Raw genomic sequence first — 14442 nt, 5'->3', positions numbered from 1 at the left:
GTGGCAAGTTCAAAGGGCAGCAGAACCTTGCACAACGTTGAAATCATTCTCCACTGCGCTTGAGACAGGTGCATTCCACCTCCTACATCGTGCTCAATTGTATAGGCTTGAATGGCCTTTTGCTGCTCCTCCAACCTCTGAAGCATATAGAGGGTTGAATTCCACCTCGTTACCACTTCTTGCTTCAGATGATGGCAGGGCAGGTTCAGTAGTTTTTGGTGGTGCTCCAGTCTTCTGTACGTGGTGCCTGTACGCCGAAAGTGTCCCGCAATTCTTCTGGCCACCGACAGCATCTCTTGCACGCCCCTGTCGTTTTTTAAATAATTCTGCACCACCAAATTCAAGGTATGTGCAAAACATGGGACGTGCTGGAATTTGCCCATATTTAATGCACACACAATATTGCTGGCGTTGTCCGATGCCACAAATCCACAGGAGAGTCCAATTGGGGTAAGCCATTCCGCGATGATCTTCCTCAGTTGCCGTAAGAGGTTTTCAGCTGTGTGCGTATTCTGGAAAGCGGTGATACAAAGCGTAGCCTGCCTAGGAAAGAGTTGGCGTTTGCGAGATGCTGCTACTGGTGCCGCCGCTGCTGTTCTTGCGGCGGGAGTCCATACATCTACCCAGTGGGCTGTCACAGTCATATAGCCCTGACCCTGCCCTGCTCCACTTGTCCACATGTCCGTGGTTAAGTGGACATTGGGTACAGCTGCATTTTTTAGGACACTGGTGACTCTTTTTCTGAGGTCTGTGTACATTTTCGGTATCGCCTGCCTAGAGAAATGGAACCTAGATGGTATTTGGTACCGGGGACACAGTACCTCCAACAAGTCTCTAGTTGGCTCTGCAGTAATGATGGATACCGGAACCACGTTTCTCACCACCCAGGATGCCAAGGCCTCAGTTATCCGCTTTGCAGTAGGATGACTGCTGTGATATTTCATCTTCCTCGCAAAGGACTGTTGGACAGTCAATTGCTTGGTGGAAGTAGTACAAGTGGTCTTACGACTTCCCCTCTGGGATGACCATCGACTCCCAGCAGCAACAACAGCAGCGCCAGCAGCAGTAGGCGTTACACGCAAGGATGCATCGGAGGAATCCCAGGCAGGAGAGGAATCATCAGAATTGCCAGTGACATGGCCTGCAGGACTATTGGCATTCCTGGGGAAGGAGGAAATTGACACTGAGGGAGTTGGTGGGGTGGTTTGCGTGAGCTTGGTTACAAGAGGAAGGGATTTACTGGTCAGTGGACTGCTTCCGCTGTCACCCAAAGTTTTTGAACTTGTCACTGACTTATTATGAATGCGCTGCAGGTGACGTATAAGGGAGGATGTTCCGAGGTGGTTAACGTCCTTACCCCTACTTATTACAGCTTGACAAAGGGAACACACGGCTTGACACCTGTTGTCTGCATTTCTGTTGAAATACCTCCACACCGAAGAGCTGATTTTTTTGGTATTTTCACCTGGCATGTCAACGGCCATATTCCTCCCACGGACAACAGGTGTCTCCCCGGGTGCCTGACTTAAACAAACCACCTCACCATCAGAATCCTCCTGGTCAATTTCCTCCCCAGCGCCAGCAACACCCATATCCTCCTCATCCTGGTGTACTTCAACACTGACATCTTCAATCTGACTATCAGGAACTGGACTGTGGGTGCTCCTTCCAGCACTTGCAGGGGGCGTGCAAATGGTGGAAGGCGCATGCTCTTCACGTCCAGTGTTGGGAAGGTCAGGCATCGCAACCGACACAATTGGACTCTCCTTGTGGATTTGGGATTTCGAAGAACGCACAGTTCTTTGCGGTGCTACTGCTTTTGCCAGCTTGAGTCTTTTCATTTTTCTAGCGAGAGGCTGAGTGCCTCCATCCTCATGTGAAGCTGAACCACTAGCCATGAACATAGGCCAGGGCTTCAGCCGTTCCTTGCCACTCCGTGTGGTAAATGGCATATTGGCAAGTTTACGCTTCTCCTCCGACAATTTTATTTTAGGTTTTGGAGTCCTTTTTTTACTGATATTTGGTGTTTTGGATTTGACATGCTCTGTACTATGACATTGGGCATCGGCCTTGGCAGACGACGTTGCTGGCATTTCATCGTCTCGGCCATGACTAGTGGCAGCAGCTTCAGCACGAGGTGGAAGTGGATCTTGATCTTTCCCTAATTTTGGAACCTCAACATTTTTGTTCTCCATATTTTAATAGGCACAACTAAAAGGCACCTCAGGTAAACAATGGAGATGGATGGATGCTAGTATACAATTATGGACGGACTGCCGAGTGCCGACACAGAGGTAGCTACAGCCGTGGACTACCGTACTGTACTGTGTCTGCTGCTAATATAGACTGGTTGATAAAGAGATGTAGTAGTATGTATGTATAAAGAAGAAAGAAAAAAAAACCACGGGTAGGTGGTATACAATTATGGACGGACTGCCGAGTGCCGACACAGAGGTAGCTACAGCCGTGAACTACCGTACTGTACTGTGTCTGCTGCTAATATAGACTGGTTGATAAAGAGATGTAGTAGTATGTATGTATAAAGAAGAAAGAAAAAAAAACCACGGGTAGGTGGTATACAATTATGGACGGACTGCCGAGTGCCGACACAGAGGTAGCTACAGCCGTGAACTACCGTACTGTACTGTGTCTGCTGCTAATATAGACTGGTTGATAAAGAGATGTAGTAGTATGTATGTATAAAGAAGAAAGAAAAAAAAACCTCGGGTAGGTGGTATACAATTATGGACGGACTGCCGAGTGCCGACACAGAGGTAGCTACAGCCGTGGACTACCGTACTGTACTGTGTCTGCTGCTAATATAGACTGGTTGATAAAGAGATGTAGTAGTATGTATGTATAAAGAAGAAAGAAAAAAAAACCACGGGTAGGTGGTATACAATTATGGACGGACTGCCGAGTGCAGACACAGAGGTAGCTACAGCCGTGAACTACCGTACTGTACTGTGTCTGCTGCTAATATAGACTGGTTGATAAAGAGATGTAGTAGTATGTATGTATAAAGAAGAAAGAAAAAAAAACCACGGGTAGGTGGTATACAATTATGGACGGACTGCCGAGTGCCGACACAGAGGTAGCTACAGCCGTGAACTACCGTACTGTACTGTGTCTGCTGCTAATATAGACTGGTTGATAAAGAGATGTAGTAGTATGTATGTATAAAGAAGAAAGAAAAAAAACCACGGGTAGGTGGTATACAATTATGGACGGACTGCCGAGTGCCGACACAGAGGTAGCTACAGCCGTGGACTACCGTACTGTACTGTGTCTGCTGCTAATATAGACTGGTTGATAAAGAGATGTAGTAGTATGTATGTATAAAGAAGAAAGTAAAAAAACCGCGGGTAGGTGGTATACAATTATGGACGGACTGCCGAGTGCCGACACAGAGGTAGCTACAGCCGTGAACTACCGTACTGTACTGTGTCTGCTGCTAATATAGACTGGTTGATAAAGAGATGTAGTAGTATGTATGTATAAAGAAGAAAGAAAAAAAAACCTCGGGTAGGTGGTATACAATTATGGACGGACTGCCGAGTGCCGACACAGAGGTAGCTACAGCCGTGAACTACCGTACTGTACTGTGTCTGCTGCTAACATAGACTGGTTGATAAAGAGATGTAGTAGTATGTATGTATAAAGAAGAAAGAAAAAAAAACCACGGGTAGGTGGTATACAATTATGGACGGACTGCCGAGTGCCGACACAGAGGTTGCTACAGCCGTGGACTACCGTACTGTACTGTGTCTGCTGCTAATATAGACTGGTTGATAAAGAGATGTAGTAGTATGTATGTATAAAGAAGAAAGAAAAAAAAACCACGGGTAGGTGGTATACAATTATGGACGGACTGCCGAGTACCGACACAGAGGTAGCTACAGCCGTGAACTACCGTACTGTACTGTGTCTGCTGCTAATATAGACTGGTTGATAAAGAGATGTAGTAGTATGTATGTATAAAGAAGAAAGAAAAAAAAACCACGGGTAGGTGGTATACAATTATGGACGGACTGCCGAGTGCCGACACAGAGGTAGCTACAGCCGTGGACTACCGTACTGTACTGTGTCTGCTGCTAATATAGACTGGTTGATAAAGAGATGTAGTAGTATGTATGTATAAAGAAGAAAGAAAAAAAAACCACGGGTAGGTGGTATACAATTATGGATGGACTGCCGAGTGCCGACACAGAGGTAGCTACAGCCGTGAACTACCGTACTGTGTCTGCTGCGACTGGATGATAAATAATGATATAAAAAATATATATATATATCACTACTGCAGCCGGACAGGTATATATTATATAATGACGGACCTGCTGGACACTGTCTGTCAGCAGAATGAGTTTTTTATAGAATAAAAAAAAAAACACCACACAAGTGAAGTCACACGACGAGTGTTTAACTTTTTCAGGCAATCACAATATAGTATACTACTAACTATACTGGTGGTCAGTGTGGTCAGGTCACTGGTCAGTCACACTGGCAGTGGCACTCTTGCAGCAAAAGTGTGCACTGTTTAATTTTAATATAATATGTACTCCTGGCTCCTGCTATAACCTATAACTGGCACTGCAGTGCTCCCCAGTCTCCCCCACAATTATAAGCTGTGTGAGCTGAGCACAGTCAGATATATATACATAGATGATGCAGCACACTGGGCTGAGCAGTGCACACAGATATGGTATGTGACTGAGTCACTGTGTGTATCATTTTTTTCAGGCAGAGAACGGATATATTAAATAAAACTGCACTGTCTGGTGGTCACTGTGGTCAGTCACTAGTAAACTCTGCACTCTCTACACTTCTACAGTACTCCTAAGCTCCAGTAAATCAGGTCAATCTCTCTCTCTCTCTCTCTCTCTTCTAATCTAAATGGAGAGGACGCCAGCCACGTCCTCTCCCTATCAATCTCAATGCACGTGTGAAAATGGCGGCGACGCGCGGCTCCTTATATAGAATCCGAGTCTCGCGAGAATCCGACAGCGTCATGATGACGTTCGGGCGCGCTCGGGTTAACCGAGCAAGGCGGGAGGATCCGAGTCTGCTCGGACCCGTGAAAAAAACCATGAAGTTCGGGCGGGTTCGGATTCAGAGAAACCGAACCCGCTCATCTCTACTTATTACCTATAATTAAATATATCTGAATATTAATACAAAAAGGAAAATGCAAATGCACTTTTCAGATAAAAACACACACACACACACACACACATAAGGAGGCGTTAAGTATTAAAACTGGGCATGCCACTGGCATTAAACATTTTGAATAAAAACACAATTTTTTTTAGTATAACAGACTGTTTTGTTTTTTTTAAGAAGTCATGGTGCTGTGCTTGTAGTCACAGCAAAATAAAAAAGACTGGGTGTTTAAAAAAACAAACGATTTTGTTTAAACCATGGTTTAAAACAAGGTATTTTAAACCAGACAACCCTGATGCTAACCATCGGGTTAGCGTACAAGTCTGAATCAGACCCAGAGTGCAATATGTGGTTGTGTGCTGTGGTTCATTTACCATGTTCCCAATCACGACAAATGGTTGTCTTGGGAACCAGGGGGTGAATTTACTAAGATGGGAGTTCTATTTAAAATGGGATGTTGCTCATTGCAACCCATCAGATTGCAGGCACCATCTTCTAGAAGGTGCTAGATAAATGAGAAGTAGAATCTGATTGGTTGCTATGGGTAACATCCCATCTTAAATAGAACTCCCATCTTAGTAAATTTACCCCCAGGTGTGAACTTAAAATTCTAAAAAGTTACCTCTTCTGTAATGGTAAAAATTCCCCACGCACAGCCTGCGGGTGGCAACAAGCCTGTCTGAGCCTCAGCAAAGGATATAAGATGGAGGATACTGTTCGCCGATCTAAGCTGCTTAGTTTGAGAGACCAATCTGATATCTTGCGTAGTTTTGCCAGGGCATCCTGACAGCAGACTTCATGCTGCCTGTGATAGAAATGTCTCTCCACTGGGGAGAAGTGTAGCCAGTGAGTATCTTCCGTTTGTGCTGGGATCTGGATCTAAAAGAAAAGAATCAATCCATCACACAATGAACTCAGGGGTAGATTTACTGAATCTTCTAAAAATGAAAAGGGGAGGTGTTCCACATAGCAACCGATCATATTTAAGCTATCATTTCTCTATTGCGTTGTAGAAAATTATAGACAAAATCTGATTGGTTGCTATGAGCAATATGTCCGCTTGTATGTTTTAAAAAGTTTAGTAAATGTACTCCTCAGAGTTGGAGTCCAATCACCCATTAGTCATCCGCTTCTTTATAAAAGTTTAAACAGATTAAAATGAATAACAAATAGTTATGTTACAGCTAGTACTGTGATCAACAGCTCAACTAGATAGAAAACAAAGGGTGATATCACCTGAGCTCTGGATTTCGCAAACTTGGCTACACTGGAAAGTGATTATGTCACTGTAGTGTGTGGTCCGCATTACATCTACATTTCCTTACGTATAGAAGACCTGCTTATTGTGTTCTTACTAATATTCATTGCAGTCTCAATGGCAAAAATACAATTACCTTGATTACAGTGCTGCCCCATACGATTAGCATATAAGCTCCTAATTATCAAGCCTTATGTCAAGTTCAGAGAGCAGCTAATGAGATGGGCAGAAGTATACACGATTATCTATCTGTAAGCCTGTGAGTTTTATGCATCTTGAGATATGTAATAATTAAGATACACACAGTTAAGGTCACAATTATTTCAAACAAAATTGTTCATACAAAGTACGTACTGTTCATAGTACACTGGCTGTGTTATTGTTAATTCTGCGGTATGCCTCATTATGGCTGCCTCCCCATGCTCCAAATAACACTTTAAAGATAAATAATTACCTGGTCAATAACATCCTTTTTAGCAGATCTCCACATAATTTTGGCAATAAGGTGATATAATGGCAGGGGATCCCTCCTGCAGTATGGCCTGTAAAGAAGCTGATCCCACCAGTGCTTGACCCAGTAAGGATCCACTCCCAGGAATAACACTAGCCCAAATAAATCTGTGAATCAAAACATGAGAAGAACACATATCTGATCAAATACAATTTATCCGGACAGCAAACCTGAACAGATAACACTTAACCCAAGTGTGTTAGCGTGCGAGTGTACATGTGCTTAGCGCAGACTAGATGAGCCCTTCCTGCAATCTTATCATTAACACTAAATGCAGAATAAGTGGCATGCTATAACTATACAATTCAAACTATGTAACACCAACACTCAAAAAAAAAAACTGCAGGTGAGTATGCGTGTCAAACAGTTAATGTCAACAAATTATTTCAATCATCAGTAGACTGTATTTTCACCTCCGCCATTAGCAATAAAAAGTGATTTCCATTTTCACATAATTATTTCAGATATTTTCAAAATAAGCAATGTTAAGCACATTATAGATGCGTCCACATAAACCTATTCTCAAATTGCACCAAATACACCTGCTTGGCTTGCCACAACTTTGCGACTTAACCACCCCATGCGATTTAAAATCTGCATCTGCTACTTTATACCAATCCAAAAAATACTAATTGTAAAGTACTTAGAGACGATTTGGATTTGTACATAAACCTGATGGTTTATTTACAAATCTAATGGTGGGGTAACTGTGCATGCGGAGTCTGCCATATGCAAAACAATTCATGTCTGATCGCCCACAGTCCCCCCTTAGCTGCAGCAAGATTGACACGCTGCAGTATTTGGGGGGGAGCGGGTGCAGCAAACATGGCCATTCCAGAAACCGAGAGCATCAACTGTAGACATCCTGGAGCCGGCAGAGGCGTTCCAATGGCCAGTCTGAGAATGGTCGTAATGGTGACCTGACTCGGAACGCAGATGCTGGCAGGAGATGTCTATTTACTACAGATGCCCCCTGCAGCATTATAATATTAGTAGGATGGTATTGCACAGCCACTTCAGCAATGCTGATGTTGGACGCAGTAGAGAATTTTCTTTTTCTGCCCATGTGTCCAGATAGCGTCCGATCGAGGTCGTACAGGAGATGTACCGTCCCATTCCTGGGTGGTGACAGAGAGAAGGCTTATTAGATGCATGGTGATGGTCCATCTCATGGTAGTGTCGTGGATGTATCACTGAAAGCGGCTGCATTCCGAGACGCAAAATCACTCACATACTCGGATGGAGAAACTGCACCTGCCATACGGATAGTGCAAGTTTTCACAGTGCATCTGAAGATGCACCAACATCGACAGGCGCTGACAGTTGGCATCTCAGTCCTTTCACATTCGGATGCATCGGTGTACACCAGGAAAGGGCTTTGGAGCGGCATTTGCATAAAATCGCAAATAGGTAACCGACAAAAATATGATTTTGGTTACCTACCGGCAAACCCTTTTTCTATTAGTCCGAGGAGGGTGCTGGGGTCCACATTAGTACCATGGGGTATAGACGGGTCCACTAGGAGCCATTGACACTTTAAGTTTGAGAGTGTGGGCTGGCTCCTCCCTCTATGCCCCTCCTACCAAACTCAGTCTAGAAACTGTGCCCGAAGAGACTGACATCTTCGAGAGAAGGATTTAACACAGATAGTGGCGAAATTCATACCAGCTCACACATACAAGGCACATCAAGCTAGCTTAGCTTGAAAACTCAGCAACTGTTGAAACATTACTTACCAAGTAACAATGCAGTACATAACTAAACAAAGTCGTACTGAACCAGATAACGGTTGCAGGAAAACGAAACGCTGGGCGGGCGCCCAGCATCCTCTACGGACTACGAGAAAAGGATTTACCGGTAGGTAACCAAAATCCTATTTTCTCTTAAGTCCTATAGGATGCTGGGGTCCACATTAGTACCATGGTGATGAACCAAAGCTTCCAAACCGGAGGGGGAGCGCGGAGGCTCCTGCAGAACTGATTGACTGAACTTCAGATCATTAGAGGCCAAAGTATCGAACTTGTAAAACTTTGTAAATGTGTTCGACCCAGACCAAGTTGCAGCTCGGCAAACTTGCAATGCCGAAACACCCCGGGCAGCCACCCAGGAAGACCCCACCAATTGTTTCTGGAAGAAGATGGACAGGGCCGAAATCTGGACCTTCACAGATCCCAACCTCAGGCCCATATCCACACGTGCTTGCAGGAAGAGGAGAAACCGTCAGAGTTTAAACTCCACCGTAGGAAACTTCTTGGATTCACACCAAGAAACATATTTCATCCAAATACAATGGTAATGTTTAGACGTTACCCCTTTCCTAGCCTGTATCAGGGTAGGAATGACCTTCTTCGTAATGCCATTCTGAGCTAGTATCAGGCGTTCAACCTTCATGCAGTCAAACGTAACCGTGGTAAGTCTTGATAGGCGAACGGTCCCTGCAGCAGCAGATCCTCCCAAAGAAGAAGAGGCCTCGGCTCTTCCTGCAAGAGATTCAGAAGGTCCGCATACCAAGCCCGCCTTGGCCAGTCCGGAGCAATGAGGATCGCCTGAACCCTTGATCTCCTTACGAGCTTTAGAACTCTTGGAATGAGTGGAAGAGATGGAAACACATACACCGACCGGAACACCCATGGAGACACCAGGGTGTCCACTGCCACTGCTTGTGGGTCACTCGACCTGGAACAATAGTGTCAAAGCTTCTTGTTGAGACGAGAGGCCATCATGTCTAATTTGGGGTAACCCCCAAAGGTCTGTAATTTCCTTGAACACCTCCGGATGGAGACCCCATTCCTCTGGATGGAGATCGTGTCTGCTGAGGAAGTCTGCTTCCCAGTTGTCTACTCCCGGAGTGAAGATTGCTGAGAGTGCCAACCCATGTCTTTCTGCCAGAAGTATGATTCTTGTCACCTCTGACATTGCAGCTCTGCTCTTCGTTCCGCCCTGTCGGTTTATGTAGGCCACTGTCGTTACATTGTCCGACTGCACTTGAATGGCCGATTTCTTAGAAGATGGGCCGCCTGAAGAAGACCGTTGTAGATGGCTCTTAGTTCCAGGATGTTGATGGGCAGACCGGCTTCCAGACTTGACCACCTTCCTTGGAATGTTTCCCCCTGAGTGACTCCGCCCCAGCCCCAAAGGCTCGCATCCGTGGTTAGAAGGACCCAGTCCTGAATCCCGAACCTGTGGCCCTCCAGAAGGTGAGGCAATTGGAGCCACCAAGGAATGGCCTGGCCTTCGGCAACAGACAAATCCTCTGGTGCATGTGGAGATGAGATCCTGACCACTTGTCCAGGAGATCCAGTTGGAAGGCCCGAGCATTAAACCTCCCGTATTGGAGAGCCTCGTTAGAGGCCACCATCTTTCCCAAAAGGCGAATGCAGTGATGAACTGACACCCGGGCTGGCTTCAGGACATCCCGGACCATTGTTTGTATCACCAACGCCTTTTCCTGCGGAAGAAACACCATCTGCACTTCTGTGTCGAGGATCATCCCCAGAAAAGACAACCTCTGGGTCGGTTCCAAATGTGACTTTGGGAGATTCAGAATCCAACCGTGGACTCTGAGCAGGTGCGTTGTGAGAACAATGGACTGCAACAGCTTCTCCTTGGACAAAGCCTTAATCAGCAGATCGTCCAGATATGGAATGATGTTCTCCCCTTGTTTACGGAGGAGAACAATCATCTCTGCCATCACCTTTGTGAACACCCTCGGTGCTGTTGAGAGGCCGAATGGAAGGGCCTGGAACTGGAAATGACAGTCCAATAATGCGAAACAGAGATAAGCCTGAAGCGGCAGCCAAATCGGGATGTGGAGGTACGCATCCTTGATATCCAGGGACACCAGGAATTTCCCCTCTTCCAGATCTGATATCACCGCCCTGAGAGACTCCATTTTGAACTTGAACTCCTTTAGAAAGGCGTTCAGTGATTTTAGGTTCAGAATGGGCCTGACCGAACCATCCGGTTTCGGTACCACAAAAAGGTTCGAATAGTAAATGAGGAGGTACTGGTACAATGACCTGTGCCTCCACCAACTTCTGGACAGCTTCCTGTAGTACAGTACTGTCTGCCAGTAGAACTGGCAAGCATCATTTGAAAAATCGGTGAGGAGGGAGATTATGAAATTCCAGCCTGTATCCCTGGGACACAATATCTATCACCCAGGGATCCAGGCAGGACGATACCCAGACGCGACTGAACTATCTGAATCTTGCCCCCACCGGCCCCACCTCCAGGCCGACGGTCCACCGTCATGCGGAGGACTTTGGCGTACCTGAAGCAGGCTTTTGTTTCTGGGAACCTGTAGCAGCAGGTTTCTTGGATTCAACTTGACCTCCCCTAAAGAAGGTATTGGACGGTTTGGCCTTTCTAGGCTTGTTAGGCCGAAAGGACTGAGATGCTGATGAAGAGAAGAAGTATTTCTTTGGAGCAGTAGCCAGTGGCGCACCCAGGGGGGGTTTCCGAGCACCCAGAACCCCCCCCCCCTCCAGTAAAAAAAATATATATATATTTTTTTTTTTAGCTGCATGAGTATTATTAATAGCTGTCTAGCGTCCTCTGCAGCCTGCTGTCTTCCTGGTGGTACTTGTAAGTGCAATAAAAGTTTACTTTATTTTAATTCTAGTACATATATATCCATGTGCATACATATATACATACATATAAACACACACACACACACACACACGATATATATATACACATGTGTATATATATGTGTACTGTATGTGTGTGTACATATATATATATATATATATATATGTATGCATGTTTAATATGCTATGTATATGTGTATGTGTATATGTATGTGTGTATGTATATATATATATATATATATATATATATATGTATACAGCAAGGTAGTGGGCTGGCACTCTAGGAGGCTTTCTTACGTATGCAAAAGACACAGTTTGATGTCATCGTTTCAGGGTATTACCCCTTTTATCAAGACAACCATGTAATAACAACATACAAACATTTATACTTTACCAAACACCGCGTGTGCAGTCCGTCCACGGCACCCGCAGAGACCCGATGACGTCATTGGCGTTGGCCAGCGCCGGCGACCCAGCGTCAGAGGGGGGCGTGGAATGATGTAAGCAGTGACCCATCATAAATTCCTTAAAATGTCGGGCCACCGGCTGGTCATTTTAAGGAATTTAACCATAATATATCTTCCATCCGATATAAAATTATAGATGGGGTTCCAGAATCTTCAAGAGGCGGCAACCGGGGTCGTACCCTACTACAGAAGGAGGCATGGTGGATCCATACTCTACAGAATGTGAAACCCCTGGGACTTAATTATTATCTTACACTTGCTTTCTTTAATTTGAAGTTATCCTCTTAATGTATATATCCATCAGTTACATTTTTTGGGGGGGAGCTAGTCGGGTCATGTGTTTACGGTTTAGTGTTAACATTGCCTAGAGGAGTCATCTTAGATTTCTGTACATCATGACCTATTACACAGTACTATTGTTTCACTGCAGTTATGATACATATGCTCTTGTGGATCAGCTTTGAACAGCGTTTGTTGTGTTCATTCCGTTTTATGGCCCTTTTTTGAGTACTACAAGTGTCCCCATTAATCATTATGAAAGTATGCCATTAGGGCTACACTAGGATAATCATAAAGATTTAGTTCCTGATATTTAGCGGGTTCTTTTGCCTTCCGTTTCACTGTAAGACTATTGCACTGCATTATTATGTAACTAAAAAGACATCTCTTGCATTCTCCTATAGCCGCTACTGTTTCCATGGTGATGGGTCACTGCTTACATCATTCCACGCCCCCCTCTGACGCTGGGTCGCCGGCGCTGGCCAGCGCCAATGACGTCATCGGGTCTCTGCGGGCGCCGTGGACGGACTGCACACGCGGTGTTTGGTAAAGTATAAATGCTTGTATGTTGTTATTACATGGTTGTCTTGATAAAAGGGTTAATACCCTGAAACGTTGACATCAAACTGTGTCTTTTGCATACTTAAGAAAGCCTCCTAGAGTGCCAGCCCACTACCTTGCTGTATACTGTTTCCAGAGAGCAGGGCACCGGAGCATTTAAACTTGTAAACAGTGTCAGAGTGCCGGACTTCTTCACTACATATATATATATATATATATATATATATATATGTGTGTGTGTGTAGATACATGTGTATATATATATATATATATATATATACACATACACACACACACACACACAGACGCACTAGTTTTACGGACCCAGCATATACTGGGTCACCTCAGTCCCCACCCCCGTGATTGGCTCCGCCCAGTTCTGGAAACCCCCCCATGCAAATCCTGCGTTTGCCACTGGTAGCAGCTGAGGGAAGAAGACTTACCCGCTGTAACCGTGCATATCCACGCATCCAAAGCTTCCCCAAAGAGAGCCTGACCTGTGTAGTATAGTAGGGACTCCACACAGTCCCCGAATAGCTGAAACAGACATGGAAGAGATCCCCGCAGCCATGGAACCCAGGTCTTTCATGGATTCTACCATAAAACCTGCTGAATCGTGAATGTTATGCAAAAACAAATCAACATCCCCTCTATCCATCATATCCAAATCCTCTCGTAAGGTAGCCGGCAACTTTACTATAGCCCTTGCAATCCATGCACTAGCATTAGTGGGATGTAATATAGCCCCTGAAGCAGTGTACATTGATTTAAGTGTATTATCAATTTTTCTATCAGCCGGCTCCTTTAGGGCGGTAGATCCTGGAACAGGTAAAACCACCTGTTTTTTGAGAGTCTGGAAACAGATGCATCAACAATAGGCGGGTTTTCCCATTTTTTCCTATCCTCCTCAGGGAAAGGAAATGCCACCTGGACCCTTTTAGGGATCTGGATTTTTTTCTCCGGGTTTTCCCATGCTTTCTCAAATATAGCATTCAATTCCTTTGACGCAGGGAAGGTTAGCGAGGCTTTCTTCTTTTCAGTGAAAAAAGCCTCCTCAACCTGCTCAGGTGTGGTATCATTTATATTTACCACATCCCTGATAGCCTCTATCATTAATTGCACCCCCTTTGCAAGAGAGGCAGACCCCGCAACACATCCCCATTACAGTCTGTGGTATCAGAATCGGTATCCGTGTCATAGTAACACATAGTAACAATATATCTGAGGTTGAAAAAAGACAATTGTCCATCAAGTTCAACCTATTTGTGGTCTCCTATGCACGATGATTTGTCTAAAATTATGACTGATGCCGATTTCAGCAGTTGCATTTTATCCCTTTTTATAGTAACTATAGTGCGTGACTATGCACCATAACCCTGGATATCCTTATCCATGAGGAATTTATCTAGCCCATTCTTAAAGGTGTTGACAGAGTCCGCCATTACAACTCCCTCAGGCAGGGAATTCCAAACACGTATTGTCCTTACCGTGAAAAAGCCTTTACGACGTACTGTGCGGAATCTCCTCTCTTCTTACCTGAGCGAGTGTCCACGAGTCCTATATGTGGATCTGGCCAAAAACAGGTCCCGCGCAAGCTCTGTGTATTGTCCC

General features: G+C 44.9%; 1 protein-coding gene across 3 annotated transcripts in view; it reads right to left on the bottom strand.

The window, feature by feature from the left end:
• SHPRH (SNF2 histone linker PHD RING helicase) overlaps nucleotides 1-14442 on the bottom strand; it is a 372150-nt gene that overhangs the window by 177149 nt on the left and 180559 nt on the right. For all 3 annotated transcript variants that reach the window (XM_063917889.1, XM_063917888.1, XM_063917887.1), the window contains 2 exons: nucleotides 6873-7036; nucleotides 5783-6039 (listed from right to left, as the gene is read on the bottom strand). In XM_063917889.1, coding sequence (XP_063773959.1) covers nucleotides 5783-6039; nucleotides 6873-7036 — 421 coding nt within the window. The remainder of the gene's footprint in view (nucleotides 1-5782; nucleotides 6040-6872; nucleotides 7037-14442) is intronic.

This window comes from Pseudophryne corroboree, chromosome 4, assembly GCF_028390025.1.
Source record: "Pseudophryne corroboree isolate aPseCor3 chromosome 4, aPseCor3.hap2, whole genome shotgun sequence".
NCBI lineage: Eukaryota > Metazoa > Chordata > Amphibia > Anura > Myobatrachidae > Pseudophryne > Pseudophryne corroboree.
Note: the sequence above shows the minus strand (reverse complement) of the source record. Positions and strands in the feature narration are given on the sequence as shown.